Raw genomic sequence first — 15,053 nt, forward strand, 5'->3', positions numbered from 1 at the left:
ATATATTTATAATGGCTAATAATGTTTTGCTAATGTGTAATGACTGTTCATAACCTTTTCATTGAAAATAATGATATCTTTACAGAAATTACAATTGATGTGTAGAAGGATAACCAAAACAGTAATGCAATGAAACTTGTATACAAAAATGTAGACAAAGATGGACAAGGGTAAGATAATTCTCAATCTCTTAGGTTAACTTACATGACACCTGCTATTTTATTTTACTAATTGATTTGTTCTTAACTTCTTATTAAAAATTACGATTTCTTCATTATTAATGACCCACAAAGAAATCTTTTTGATACCTTATTTATTTTAATCAAATTGTTTCATAGGACTGTGGGTTTAATTCCAGAAGAACCTGAGGATATGTGGCATGCTTACAACCTCATTTCCGAAGGTGATTCTGTTCGCAGTTCAACAATTCGAAAAGTTCAGTCTGAATCTTCAACAGGGTCTTCCACATCAAGTAGAGTTAGAACCACATTAACCATTAGTGTAGAAAATATTGATTTCGATACACAGGCATGTGTTTTAAGACTTAAAGGAAGAAACATTGAAGAAAATCAATATGTTAAGGTTAGCTTATGTATTACAAATCTTGAGTTAATTCGAAAACTTATTTTTTTCCTATTGAAAATAGTTTAAAAATGCCTGATTATGAATAGCACTTGGAAAACTTAATCACACCTAGATTCACCTTCCTGTAAACAAAAAGATGGATCTGTTCATGACAAAACTTAGCTCATATTGTCTTTTTCTGTACTTGACAGTTATAGCTATCTGTCCTAAAAATATTGTTGCTCCAGCTTTCTTACTGTAAAGCTATCTACTGCTGTGCTACTTTTTAAAAAAGAAAATATCACCATATGGTAAATTGTGGAAGTAAGAAAGCCTTATGAAAGTCTACCTAAAATCACAAGTAGAATTGAAAACCGTTATAATATACAGGTTTTTAATCGAAAATAACGTAGTTGATATCAACTTACAATATAATCAGAAGAAGTACATAGATACCACTATTTTAATTGAGGAGAGCATTTCCAATAACGCTATTGTCTAATAAAATAATTCGAAGTGGTCTGTATTTTGTGGAAACTGCCAGACGCGGATCGCGATTTCGATCTTTTTGGATCTCATCAGCGCGTCGCAGGCAGCTTCGACAGAACACAGACCAACTTTTACCTGCTGTCTTAACAGTACGTTTTAGAAAATACTACAAATGGCGCAGTAAACGCCATCTGTAGCGCGATGCTACATTTTAGGATTACGTTTGCTCCAACAAGGTCCACTTGTGTGGATATCTACTTACTGCGAAATCGAAATCGCGATCCGCGTCTGGCAGTTTCGACAGAATACAGACCACTTCGAATTATTTTATTAGATTAAGCTAACGTGCCTATCACGTTGAGGTTGGCTACGCCGGGATTCGTTTTCAGCAAGTAGATATCCACACAAGTGGACCTTGTTGGAGCAAACGTAATCCTAAAATGTAGCATCGCGTTACTGATGGCGTTTACTGCGCCATTTGTAGTATTTGCTATTGTCTAAATTTTCAAAATTTAAATCGACGTAGTTTCCGAAATATTCTAATAGGTAGTCACCGTGAGACACTTTGTATAAATATATATAATATTCAATTTATCGTACGTGTTGGTGGACGCACAACGTTCGTGATTTAAATTTCGAAAATTTGGACAATAACGTTACTGGATATGCTCTCCTCAATTAAAATAGTGGTATCTAGGATATTTCGGAAAGTACTTCGATTTAAAATTAGTTCAATGACCGTATTGGGTATGCTCTCCTCAATTAAAATAACGGCGTTTATGTAGCACTTCCGGTTATACCGGATGTTGACATCAATTTCGTTAATTTAAATGGAACACCCTATAATAATGGTTTTTAATTCTACTCATAATTCTAGTTAGACTTTCATTAGGCTTTATTACTTCTAAAATTGATCGTTTTCAAGATATTAATATTATATATAAAAGAAATTATGAGTGCTGTCAGCACAGGGCAAAGTAGTATTACGTAGTTAGTATCAGCAATTCCTTATGCTGAAGTGTACGATGTATTGCATACCTATTTACAAATAATTTAAATTTAATTTTTCAAACAATTTTTAACACAAAGAAAGTGATTAAACAAATTATTTACAAAAGTGGATATCGAACACTCGAAGCAATGGTACTAATGGTTTCGAGCTCACAGTGTCTGATAGGGGGGAATAACTTGTTTAACTTAAACAAAGTAGTATAGAGCAGTAGGTAGCGATTCGTAGAGTAAGAAAGCTGAAGTAACAATATTCTCAGGAGAGATAGTTATACCCTTAAGCTTCTTGTCCATACTTTCAAACTGGGTTAATTACATGTGGGGTGTTAGAATATTTAATGCCTCATTTGGTCAACTTTAAACAATCGTAAGTTTTCTTCCATTACTATTTTGAATTGCAAAATAAAATCGTTTATTTTTTACGAAGGTGGTTGTGAAATTCTTAACAGAATAATACAAGTACTTTGTTGTCACTCAAATACCCATACTGAGAACGAACTTACATTCTCAGTGTCAATTAATGAATATTATTGTTATTCAGATTGGAAAATGAATATACGCACTTAAAGTAAAAAAAACATTAAGAAATCAATTGCAATGCAGTAGACTACAGGTAACAATAGTAAATACAGCAAATAAACAATAAATAAAATAACAATATTTTCTGCGTCTGGTCTGTATATTTTCATTTATGATTCTAATTGTTCGCCTCCGTCTTTCCTAGTAGGCACTCCAACTCCATGTAACATTTTAATCTGTGTGAGGATAACACTTGAGCGGTATGTTTTTAGATAATTATTAAAAGACTAAAAAATTTCAACTAGAGACAATTTTTAGCGAAATCAGAATAAAAATTTTTCTCAGAAATTTTTTAACGCTCGCATAAATTATAAGTCAAAAAATTGCAAAAAAAAATTCGCTGCGGGATTTTGTTGAAAGCTTGTCTGCAGTCTAATTTGGGTGGTAGAATCCTAAAATAAAGGAAAAACGATAGGTCAGTTTTGTCGGAGGCGAGATATTTGTTTTTGAAGTTTTTTTTATGTAGGCCGCGTTTGTAAAGCTTCGGGATAAACGCCACAAAATTTAAACTGGTAAAGATACGCGTTTCTACTTTAGAATAGATGTTAATGTTAACGAGATATCAGTATATATATGCCACATTTGTACACTCGCCTTATAATATCATCAGCTCTAGTTGATATACTATCAAGTTTAATCTTAGTAGTCTTCAACTTGTTATCCAAATTATCCAATTTTTGGAAATGGATGTTTCACATTCAGAAATTGACTTTTTCAAATCAGCATTAGACTCATCAATCATTCGTTTCAACTTTGCCAGGAGATCATCATTCGGTTCATTGGTGAGAGTTAAGAACTTCTGATCTCCAGTCCTGATATTAGGACTACTACTACCAATAAACTCACTAGTCATATCAGCAATATCTAGGCTTCTTAGGACACAGAAGATACTTCTGTTCAGTTGCCGTAGACATCGACAATAGGGACTAATCCAGGAAATACACTTAAATTGATCTCAACTATATTAATAAACAAAAACAAAGGCACACAAATCGGGCTAGCAAGAGCAACGAGTCAAACCATTAAGAAATATCACTGAGGAGGACAGCCAACTAATACCTATCAAAAATATTCACATATTGAAATTTCTAAAATAAACTGCACTAGCTTATGTGTGTAGTAACCGTGTCATAATAAGGCCTTTTTAAGCAACTTCCAAGATCAAAAAGCTAAGTTTTCGAAAAAAAAAAACGTGATACGGAAGTTGTGAAACGAATCATTCTTTTCCAGATGGGAGCTTATCACACATTAGATTTGGAATTGAATCGAAAGTTTTCATTACGTAAGCAAGAATGGGATTCAGTATCTTTAGAGCGAATAGATGTAGCTTGTGACCCTAGTAAATCTGCTGATGTAGCTGCTGTTATAATGCAAGAGGGGCTTGCTTTTGTTTGTCTTATTACATCAAGTATGACATTAGTTCGAGCTAAAATTGATGTCACTATTCCTAGAAAAAGAAAAGGATTTATTCAACAACATGAAAAAGTAATTTTAGCAAGTACACCTAACAGGCTGATTGACATCTTATTTTTTAGGGATTGCAAAAATTTTATGATAATGTAATGCAGGCAATAATACGTCATATAGATTTTGATATTGTGAAATGTATAATAATAGCTTCACCTGGCTTTGTAAAAGACCAGTTTTTTGAGTACATGATTCAAACTGCAATTAAAACAGATAATAAACTTCTTTTGGAAAATAAATCTAAGTTTGTACTAGCCCACTCATCATCAGGATTTAAGCATGCACTTAAAGGTAAAAGCTCCTAGTAATATGTCAAAACACTAGTATAAATGAATTTTAGAAGTTCTTCAAGATCCCGCAGTTACTTCTAAAATGGCAGATACCAAAGCTGCTTCAGAAGTAAAAGCACTAGAACAATTCTACAATACATTACAGACTGAGCCTGCAAAAGCATTTTATGGGAAAAAACATGTTGAAAAGGCATGTGAAGCACAAGCTATAGAAACTCTCCTTATATCCGATAATTTGTTCAGGTATTTTATTTGAAATTTTAAATTGTCTAATTTAAAATAATAAATGAAAAAACTGTTTCATTACTTAAAAAATGTGTACATCTACCTATCAGAAATTATTATTTGTAATAGTTGCTTTTGTTTTTTAATATTTCATAAAAATTTATTAGCAGGAAGTAAAATGATATGACATTTAGGTACTTTTATTATTAAGCAAGATATCCTGACCAATCAAACATCTAAAATCCTGAAACAAAATGAAAATAATTTGATTAAATCCATACGTTGAAATGTCACGGCAGTTTTATCTTGCAACACTGAAACTTGTCTGGCTCATCCAATTTTGTTAATAGATGCCAAGATGTGCGACAGAGGAAAGAATATGTTAGGCTTGTTGATACCGTAAGAGAAATGGGAGGAGAAGTTAGAATATTTTCTAGTATGCACATCTCGGGAGAACGTAAACAAATTTATTTTTGCTATGAGTTATACATTAAGATTATGTATTTTATTAGAGTTAGACCAGCTAACGGGCGTTGCAGCCATTTTACGTTTCCCAATGCCGGAACTAGAGGAAGACGACAGCGAGGATGAACTTGAAGAAGACTAATCCATTTTTTTACTTTGTAATTTTATATAACTAAAAACAATTCGGGAAAATAAATTGGATTGTAGGGCATTTGTTAATATTAAACTTTGTGGTGTTAAGTATCTGTCCTAGCTTCCTAATAAATTATTTGAAACATGTGTTATTATGGTAATAAATTCTAGATGGTAAAGAATGTAAAACATTTCACTAATTAAATTATTTAATGTATAACGTTTTTATGATAATGTTGAACAGCACACGTATTTTGTTATATTATGTTTTGTTGTCTTTTTTTGATTCATCGATTATTCGTCTTTTCTTCCTTAGAAGCCAAGATTCCTTAGCTTTATCTTTCTTGTTTCTTATCATTGCTCTGTATATTTTCCTGTGCTTTTTCTTTATCATTTTCTCTCTTAATTTGTATTCTTGACGCTCTTGCTTCTTTTGCATCCACGGCTCTTCTTTATAGATTGTACCAGGTGCTACTGACAGTTTCTTTTTCTAGAAATAATCAATTTAAAAAGCTGAACAAAATTTTATTTTAAATACCAACCTTATCTAATGCTGGATCAAGCTTTTCAACTTCAGTTTCTTCTAACCCATTAGTTTTAATAATTTCATTGTTGTCGTGTTCTAATTCATCATTATTATCAATGCAATCAACTTGTTTATTTTCTTTTTCCTGTCTTTTTTTATTTATTTCTTCAGCAAAAGCTGGATCCATTAATGCTCTTTCTTCTGGAGGAATATATTGTTCAAATGGATTTCTTTCGTTGTTAACAAATGGTGATAAGTGTGGTGGTAGTACTTCTCCTATGAAATATTTGCTGACTGGTAGAAGTTCTTTAGCATTTACACTGTCAAATACCCATTGAGGCTGAACATAGTATCGAGAAATGTACTGTTTTTCTAAAGATGGACGATCTGCAACTTGGTGAGTAATTGTTTCATCATCCTCATTGAAGGTTGATCCTACAAACAAATTTTTGTCCCAGGATACCTCACCACCAAAACAGCGTATAATAAAAACTAAGGGTTCCCTTGGTACCTAAAAATAATATATAGTACAGCTTAAATTTTTTAAATATTTTGATGAAATTACTTCACGATTCAAAAAAAATTTAAGGCCTTTAAATAAAGTTTTAAGTTTTTTTATTTTTATTGCTTCATNATGTTTATCATTTTCAAAAAGTATTTATAGCATAATTAGACGTAAACAATCTAGGGAATTATTATGTGGGTGCATATTGTACGTAACTTGCTGCTGATATCCAGAAAACGTCCAGCATTTCAACTAAATCTATAAGTACACTGGAAACTGGATTGTTTGTTTTGTTTATTAAATTTTGTAGTTAAAATAAAATAAAATAATAAAGTTCCACGATTTGTTACTTATTGTTAGGATTATTAGCTACAAACAAATTTTTGTCCCAGGATACCTCACCACCAAAACAGCGTATAATAAAAACTAAGGGTTCCCTTGGTACCTAAAAATAATATATAGTACAGCTTAAATTTTTTAAATATTTTGATGAAATTACTTCACGATTCAAAAAAAATTTAAGGCCTTTAAATAAAGTTTTAAGTTTTTTTATTTTTATTGCTTCATTTCTAGCTTCCTCTATCTTCTCTGGATTATTTTCTGAAAACGTGTCAATTTCTATGTCTTCCTCGACTGGCTCATTTGATGTTTTCACTAATGGAGTATTCAAAGCTGCAATTCTTTCTGATAAAAACATGTTTTCATCAACCAAAGCCTTTTCTGATTCATTTGGCGTTGAAATACTTAGTTTTGGTGGATAAAATAAATTAAGTGAATGATACAGACGATAATTTACAAAACCCAACATTATCAAGTAAAATTCTACAAAAGTAGACATTACTTTAAAGTCAACTTCTTGCTTGGACTGAGGTTCAAATGAAAAGTGATGTGGAATAATCCATGTTACAGTTTGACCTTTAATTTCAGCTTGGTAGTAATAACCTTTGATAGAGATGAACACCTTTCTAAGTGCCTTTGCTTCTATTATGGCATGCATAAATTCAATAGTAAGTCGTCTACATAAATTAAACTGTTCTCGAGGAATATGCGCAAGAGATGGAAATGTACTAAATAGAAAACATAATGTTAGACAGTCATCCAAATCTCGAATGGCATCTATAAATGTTGGGTATCTTTCCTTTACAATATGGTCTAATTTAAGGGTAGGATGATTGTCAAGAAATTTCTTCATAGTTTTAAAATCTCTAACAGCTTTTGCTCTTCCTACTTTTCTGTTAAAAATTTTATAATCCCGTAGAGTCCATATTATTGGTTCATGCATTAAAAACTGAATATCCTTGATGTGATAAAGTGTTTTAATGCCAGTATCGCCTTTTTGAGCACGTTTTCGATTTCGTGGTTCTCTTGGATAAATTCCCTTTATGATGCACAATCTTCGAAAGTCATTTAATGTAAGTTGCAATTTTTTTAGTGCTTGTTTCCGTGAAATAAACTGAGAGCCTTCTCCAGTTGAATACTAAAATTTAATTATGTATTAATTTTAAAGATTAGAACGTTCATTTAAGATCAATTACTTTCTTTTTCCTTTTTGACACCATTTTATCGAAATAGTAAGAACCAACAACAAATTAATTGATTTCCAACAGAAAGGTTTAGTAACACACGTGCCACAAATATTTTATAATTATCAACGATTCACTCAACTATTGTCGCAGGGATTACTACGTAAATAGATCACTGCACAAAGTTAATTACTAGTAAATGGTAACAAAGTATTAGAAGAAAAGCGAATACATCGGAACACGTGCACCTCGCCTTCAATATCATAGGTTAGGTTATTGTCATGTTCATGTCATGTCATATTTTTGCATGCTGCTGTTTAGATTACAGTACCCTCCATAGACTACAGGCATAGATCCTAATAACCTTGGCATAGATCTACAGACGTCTATTCTTAGTAATTACTTATTCCACAGATATGTGTAGAGACGGATAGTGGCTATTTTACCTTAAACGAACACTAACAGAGAAGTATACAATATTTAAAATAGCTATGAGTTATACATTAAGATTATGTATTTTATTAGAGTTAGACCAGCTAACGGGCGTTGCAGCCATTTTACGTTTCCCAATGCCGGAACTAGAGGAAGACGACAGCGAGGATGAACTTGAAGAAGACTAATCCATTTTTTTACTTTGTAATTTTATATAACTAAAAACAATTCGGGAAAATAAATTGGATTGTAGGGCATTTGTTAATATTAAACTTTGTGGTGTTAAGTATCTGTCCTAGCTTCCTAATAAATTATTTGAAACATGTGTTATTATGGTAATAAATTCTAGATGGTAAAGAATGTAAAACATTTCACTAATTAAATTATTTAATGTATAACGTTTTTATGATAATGTTGAACAGCACATGTATTTTGTTATATTATGTTTTGTTGTCTTTTTTTGATTCATCGATTATTCGTCTTTTCTTCCTTAGAAGCCAAGATTCCTTAGCTTTATCTTTCTTGTTTCTTATCATTGCTCTGTATATTTTCCTGTGCTTTTTCTTTATCATTTTCTCTCTTAATTTGTATTCTTGACGCTCTTGCTTCTTTTGCATCCACGGCTCTTCTTTATAGATTGTACCAGGTGCTACTGACAGTTTCTTTTTCTAGAAATAATCAATTTAAAAAGCTGAACAAAATTTTATTTTAAATACCAACCTTATCTAATGCTGGATCAAGCTTTTCAACTTCAGTTTCTTCTAACCCATTAGTTTTAATAATTTCATTGTTGTCGTGTTCTAATTCATCATTATTATCAATGCAATCAACTTGTTTATTTTCTTTTTCCTGTCTTTTTTTATTTATTTCTTCAGCAAAAGCTGGATCCATTAATGCTCTTTCTTCTGGAGGAATATATTGTTCAAATGGATTTCTTTCGTTGTTAACAAATGGTGATAAGTGTGGTGGTAGTACTTCTCCTATGAAATATTTGCTGACTGGTAGAAGTTCTTTAGCATTTACACTGTCAAATACCCATTGAGGCTGAACATAGTATCGAGAAATGTACTGTTTTTCTAAAGATGGACGATCTGCAACTTGGTGAGTAATTGTTTCATCATCCTCATTGAAGGTTGATCCTACAAACAAATTTTTGTCCCAGGATACCTCACCACCAAAACAGCGTATAATAAAAACTAAGGGTTCCCTTGGTACCTAAAAATAATATATAGTACAGCTTAAATTTTTTAAATATTTTGATGAAATTACTTCACGATTCAAAAAAAATTTAAGGCCTTTAAATAAAGTTTTAAGTTTTTTTATTTTTATTGCTTCATTTCTAGCTTCCTCTATCTTCTCTGGATTATTTTCTGAAAACGTGTCAATTTCTATGTCTTCCTCGACTGGCTCATTTGATGTTTTCACTAATGGAGTATTCAAAGCTGCAATTCTTTCTGATAAAAACATGTTTTCATCAACCAAAGCCTTTTCTGATTCATTTGGCGTTGAAATACTTAGTTTTGGTGGATAAAATAAATTAAGTGAATGATACAGACGATAATTTACAAAACCCAACATTATCAAGTAAAATTCTACAAAAGTAGACATTACTTTAAAGTCAACTTCTTGCTTGGACTGAGGTTCAAATGAAAAGTGATGTGGAATAATCCATGTTACAGTTTGACCTTTAATTTCAGCTTGGTAGTAATAACCTTTGATAGAGATGAACACCTTTCTAAGTGCCTTTGCTTCTATTATGGCATGCATAAATTCAATAGTAAGTCGTCTACATAAATTAAACTGTTCTCGAGGAATATGCGCAAGAGATGGAAATGTACTAAATAGAAAACATAATGTTAGACAGTCATCCAAATCTCGAATGGCATCTATAAATGTTGGGTATCTTTCCTTTACAATATGGTCTAATTTAAGGGTAGGATGATTGTCAAGAAATTTCTTCATAGTTTTAAAATCTCTAACAGCTTTTGCTCTTCCTACTTTTCTGTTAAAAATTTTATAATCCCGTAGAGTCCATATTATTGGTTCATGCATTAAAAACTGAATATCCTTGATGTGATAAAGTGTTTTAATGCCAGTATCGCCTTTTTGAGCACGTTTTCGATTTCGTGGTTCTCTTGGATAAATTCCCTTTATGATGCACAATCTTCGAAAGTCATTTAATGTAAGTTGCAATTTTTTTAGTGCTTGTTTCCGTGAAATAAACTGAGAGCCTTCTCCAGTTGAATACTAAAATTTAATTATGTATTAATTTTAAAGATTAGAACGTTCATTTAAGATCAATTACTTTCTTTTTCCTTTTTGACACCATTTTATCGAAATAGTAAGAACCAACAACAAATTAATTGATTTCCAACAGAAAGGTTTAGTAACACACGTGCCACAAATATTTTATAATTATCAACGATTCACTCAACTATTGTCGTAGGGATTACTACGTAAATAGATCACTGCACAAAGTTAATTACTAGTAAATGGTAACAAAGTATTAGAAGAAAAGCGAATACATCGGAACACGTGCACCTCGCCTTCAATATCATAGGTTAGGTTATTGTCATGTTCATGTCATGTCATATTTTTGCATGCTGCTGTTTAGATTACAGTACCCTCCATAGACTACAGACATAGATCCTAATAACCTTGGCATAGATCTACAGACGTCTATTCTTAGTAATTACTTATTCCACAGATATGTGTAGAGACGGATAGTGGCTATTTTACCTTAAACGAACACTAACAGAGAAGTATACAATGTTTAAAATAGAGTAATTGTTAGAATAAATTATCTGACGCAATATTGTTACTGTAAAATAAAAAAGTATTCATTCTAATTTTGTAATAAACTAGCTTACAGTTTTATACCCTTCAAGTAGAGCTTAGTCACCATAGTCACCATCACCTGTCAGAGCTTTTCAAATTGTTCAGCTGTTCGCGGAAAAATTGGTGTTCTTGTGAACTTTAATAATAATTTTAATGTTCTTCTCTTGTTATTGGTAAGTTAATACAATACTAGCTTTATTTCACCTACAATTTTGCCTTAGGAAAATTATCAACATTCTATAACTACTGTAAAGATTTTATTAATTACTTTTCTTAACTATGATGTAAGTACATATACATATGCCAAGTATATGTATTAATTACATTTTCACATTAATTGTGAATTTATCGTAAAGAAAGTAGCCCTTTACAGTTATTCAATTATTCATTTCATCTCAAAAAAGTAGAACAGGTTGTTGCCCTATAAGGCAATTGTAAACAAACAGATTTGTTCTGAATTACAAATTACAAGAATCGAGAACCCCATTGCCTTTTTTGTTGTGTTATAATTAGATTTGATACTGACTTTTGCTGAATATGTCTGAAAACGTAAAATCTATAAATAAATGTCATTCAACTAAAAATAGTGATATATATATTTATAATATTACACTTAGCTACATTAATTTACATAATTAATTGTAAGTCATTTTTTAAAATTATTTTGCAGGTATTATTGATATTTAGAAAGAAATTATGTTGAAAATAGATTCCCTTGAGTAAATTAAAGCTTAGATAACTATGCTATAACTTCTGTTGCGATAGTTGCCTACGTGAGATAGCCACATTTGAATATTTTTTAAATCAACATTTTAATTTAGTTCTGGTCAGTCAGATAATTAAATTTTCTTTCCATAAATAAAATTGCCTCAGCTGTATCATTTACATTTGTAAGGTTTTAAGTATTAATTCTTTAAGCATTTTGACAGAAAATAGAATTAAAATAAGAATTATTTTTTAATTATTAAATATCTGTTCCGAACACTTTCTGATTTACACTAATAATTTTTTCATTTAGTTATACAATTAGAGAGAAAAAAATTGAAGTCTATTAATTTTCAAATCAGGACAACCTAAACTAACTAAACCAAACCAAACCTAATCTAATCTAACCTAAACTGATCATAACCTAACCTTCTAAATAGCGCATGGTTTATTTTTTGTTTCTAAGTTCGTTTATGGATGGTTTAGATTGGAAAGGCTAGACAAAGCAGTGGTAACTTAAAATTTAGTGTACGTCAAAATATCATTAAGTTGTGCTCGTTCGTACGCTGCGCAGTGTAATTCATTTTGTCGCAAGATTTCGTTTATGTTTTGAGCTTCATTATTGATAATACAATTGAGACGATTATTAAGACTATAAGGAGCCCAATCTCTACATAGCGCTGCAATCGCTATGAATTCAAGGTCACCAATCTCACTTGCTTATCTTAAATTTTCATTTGAGTGTGAGACAGCATCCAAAAAATTATTTTTTTGCATTTTCAATGGCAGGATTCATACTTATGATTTAAAATCAATATGGATTCGAAACGTAGCGAATAGCTGAGACTATCCAACTTGTTGCTGCTAATACGTCAGACCATGCGGGATTAGTCTATGACTATGAAATATAAAGAAATACACGGCAACAAAAATACTCTCTCGTCTATGAACACTCTTTTCGTGGCTGTTGACTTGAATGAGTGAGTGTTGTCTTCCCTACCGTAACCTTATCGTAAGCATATCTGTAAAAAAATTAGTAAGAGTATATAAACAAATTAACAAGTAAAATGTTGGGTGCGAATAGATCACTGGTCACTGGTTTACTAGTTGATCCTTTATAGAAGCTGTTGTGTACAACGGAATTATGTTGTTAAGTCCAGAAGTCTAGAGCTGCCATGTGACGTCGTAGTCGGTTTGAGTACTGCACGTGGTGCATCAGTTGAAGTAGACATTTTTACAGTTACTTTAACTTTAGTAGTAGTAAAAAAAAGTTGTATAGTTTACAGCCACATCTCCGTTTTTCTTGAATTTTGTTGTATTATGTCGCATATCAAGTTTCTATCCACAGCATCACATGATATCCAGAAAACGTCCAGCATTTCAACTAAATCTATAAGTACACTGGAAACTGGATTGTTTGTTTTGTTTATTAAATTTAGTAGTTAAAATAAAATAAAATAATAAAGTTCCACGATTTGTTACTTATTGTTAGGATTATTAGTCATAAATTACGGCAAACTGTCAAAGAATGCCGCGAAAAGTGGTACCTTTCGGTACATAATGTGTACCGAAATAGTTAATAGTAAAAGTCAATAGTTATCATCAATGTGGAATCGTCAGTCTGAAGAGCGCATTTCCCTAAAACTAGAATATCCCAAATCCCTAACTATTTATGAACAGTAATCTAGTCTAGACCTTGACGAAACTGTTGTACAAGCTAGACTGGGGGGATCGGCTTGAGAGTTTCGATGATTTAGGGAGCCGGACCATAGGTTCAACCGTAATGGGGAGGGGTTTCTTAAAGAGAAATTATTCTAAGACAAATCCCTGAAAGAGGGCAGCAGCTCTTTCAGTACTCAGGGTGGCAGAGAACACGAGGATCGGTATGGCACTCTGATGCACAATACTGCGGTGTGAAAAGCAACGGGAAACCACCACATTATGATCCCGAGAAGAACGTATCACACAATTAATGAAGAGGTATTAGAAAGAGTAAGAGAACAGAGGACTCTAGGGAAGTCAATAAGAAATAGGCGAGATAGGTTAGTAGGACACCTTCTCAGGCATGAAGGTCTAGTTAGAGACATATTAGAGGCAGAAACGGAAGTTAGGAGGGGTAGAGGTAGACCTAGGTTAGATTACAGTTCGCAAATAGTTAAGGATATGGGTTACTTTAGCTTTAGGGAAATGCGAAGATTAGCGCAGGATGGGAATGAGTGGAGGTGCGTGTCGAACCAATCTTAGGACTGACGACCTTATGATGATGATGAATCTAGTCTAGGTACACCTCTGCCCTTCTTAACTCTCGTTTCTGCATCTAATATGCCTCTAACTAGCCTTATTTCTTATTGTATAGTACATGTAAATATGGTAAATGGTGAAGTCTAATATTTTTGATCAGCACATATGTATAGGGTTGTTCGGAAAGTCATTTCGTTTTTTCCCGACAGAGGATTTAATTGTATTCTTTTGCACCCAACTTCACATTTAAGCCGTATAATTTTTATATGCTTTGAGAGCTCATATAGCAAGGCTTGTGTAATTTAATAAAGTATTTGTTTATTATACGAAAACTGTCTTTCATTTCCACAAAAAAAAACGAAATGACTTTCCGAATAACCCGATAGATATATATACCTATTCTTGATGAGCCCACTGAACTGCGCAACATACTAATTGTAAAATTTCAAGAAAGTCGGAGGTGTGGCCCTCAAAGTAAACATTTTCTTTCAAAATTACTACTAAATTTAAAGTTACCGTAAAAATGTTTGCTTCAATTGCACAAGCAGGATCGTTAGTTGCGGCAGAAACGCTTTTTTAGTTCGTAATTGTTTTGTTCCATTAAAGAGAACACTTGCCACATGACGTAAAAATTGTAATTTGCTGCATTCATGCCTTGTTTCTATTTTTTTTTCTGAGAACTATCCTATCCCTTTTGTCGCGTCAATTCCATTCATTTTCAACAGCGACGACGCGACGCCTGGCGTCCCTTCCCTTGGTGCGAATAGTGCCAGTTTACGAGTAATATATATACATACTCAGTTCTGAAATAATCCAGTTGAATTCCTTCCAAGCGTAGAGTTCAGACTCTAAGTCGCGTTAGTGGCTTCAGGAAGTAATCCCGTAGGAACACGGCTTTGGTCGAAAGAATGCAGTTTATTGAAGCATGTGCGAATTTTCTTTATGTATGCGTGAAAAATGTTTCTTTTCGTTTTCACTGTGTGCCAGTGATAATAATATGTGTTTTGATTATACTTTGACGACGAAAAAACGTCCTCGGTATATTTCCGAAGACGATGAAGCAA

The 15,053-nt window shown here is 32.3% G+C and overlaps 3 protein-coding genes across 4 annotated transcripts; 1 reads left to right on the plus strand and 2 right to left on the minus strand.

Annotated features, from left to right (window-relative positions):
• The first annotated feature begins 15 nt into the window (after positions 1–15).
• Positions 16–5,366, plus strand: LOC108744496 (protein pelota). Of its 2 annotated transcripts, XM_018480299.2 has the most exons (7): positions 19–170; positions 339–582; positions 3,871–4,125; positions 4,176–4,398; positions 4,448–4,640; positions 4,973–5,079; positions 5,135–5,366. In XM_018480299.2, exons 1-7 carry the CDS (start codon positions 130–132, stop codon positions 5,227–5,229), a joined length of 1,158 nt encoding a protein of 385 aa, XP_018335801.1. In that variant the 5' UTR covers positions 19–129; the 3' UTR covers positions 5,230–5,366. The 2 variants fall into 2 exon arrangements, with proteins under 2 accessions (XP_018335802.1, XP_018335801.1); XM_018480300.2 differs by lacking the exons at positions 4,973–5,079; positions 5,135–5,366 and adding an exon at positions 4,817–4,966 and having other exon boundaries at positions 16–170.
• Positions 5,367–5,406: 40 nt separating this feature from the next.
• LOC108744501 (pescadillo homolog) lies at positions 5,407–8,097 on the minus strand. Its single transcript, XM_025973145.1, has 6 exons — positions 7,786–8,097; positions 6,750–7,727; positions 6,601–6,695; positions 6,311–6,344; positions 5,762–6,256; positions 5,407–5,709 (listed from the first exon to the last, which is right to left on the minus strand). Exons 1-6 carry the CDS (start codon positions 7,807–7,809, stop codon positions 5,482–5,484), a joined length of 1,854 nt encoding a protein of 617 aa, XP_025828930.1. The 5' UTR covers positions 7,810–8,097; the 3' UTR covers positions 5,407–5,481.
• A 477-nt stretch (positions 8,098–8,574) lies between these two features.
• Positions 8,575–10,825, minus strand: LOC108744495 (pescadillo homolog). The gene is made up of 4 exons (XM_018480298.2): positions 10,511–10,825; positions 9,475–10,452; positions 8,926–9,420; positions 8,575–8,873 (listed from the first exon to the last, which is right to left on the minus strand). Exons 1-4 carry the CDS (start codon positions 10,532–10,534, stop codon positions 8,646–8,648), a joined length of 1,725 nt encoding a protein of 574 aa, XP_018335800.1. The 5' UTR covers positions 10,535–10,825; the 3' UTR covers positions 8,575–8,645.
• Between the last annotated feature and the right edge of the window lie 4,228 nt (positions 10,826–15,053).

This window comes from Agrilus planipennis, unplaced genomic scaffold, assembly GCF_000699045.2.
Source record: "Agrilus planipennis isolate EAB-ADULT unplaced genomic scaffold, Apla_2.0 scaffold33, whole genome shotgun sequence".
Lineage (NCBI taxonomy): Eukaryota > Metazoa > Arthropoda > Insecta > Coleoptera > Buprestidae > Agrilus > Agrilus planipennis.

Excerpts from the sequence above, each read along its gene's own strand:
- LOC108744496 (XM_018480299.2), top strand. The coding sequence starts at position 130 with ATGAAACTTGTATACAAAAATGTAGACAAAGATGGACAAGG. Across the intron at positions 4,126-4,175 it reads TTATTCAACAACATGAAAAA|GGATTGCAAAAATTTTATGA; the intron begins GTAATTTTAGCA and ends CTTATTTTTTAG. Across the intron at positions 5,080-5,134 it reads TATGCACATCTCGGGAGAAC|AGTTAGACCAGCTAACGGGC; the intron begins GTAAACAAATTT and ends GTATTTTATTAG.
- LOC108744501 (XM_025973145.1), bottom strand. The coding sequence starts at position 7,809 with ATGGTGTCAAAAAGGAAAAAGAAA. Across the intron at positions 6,345-6,600 it reads GCTAATAATCCTAACAATAA|ATTTAAAGGCCTTAAATTTT; the intron begins GTAACAAATCGT and ends ACTTAAAACTTT. Across the intron at positions 5,710-5,761 it reads TTGATCCAGCATTAGATAAG|AAAAAGAAACTGTCAGTAGC; the intron begins GTTGGTATTTAA and ends GATTATTTCTAG.
- LOC108744495 (XM_018480298.2), bottom strand. The coding sequence starts at position 10,534 with ATGGTGTCAAAAAGGAAAAAGAAA. Across the intron at positions 10,453-10,510 it reads TGTCAAAAAGGAAAAAGAAA|TATTCAACTGGAGAAGGCTC; the intron begins GTAATTGATCTT and ends ATTAAATTTTAG. Across the intron at positions 8,874-8,925 it reads TTGATCCAGCATTAGATAAG|AAAAAGAAACTGTCAGTAGC; the intron begins GTTGGTATTTAA and ends GATTATTTCTAG.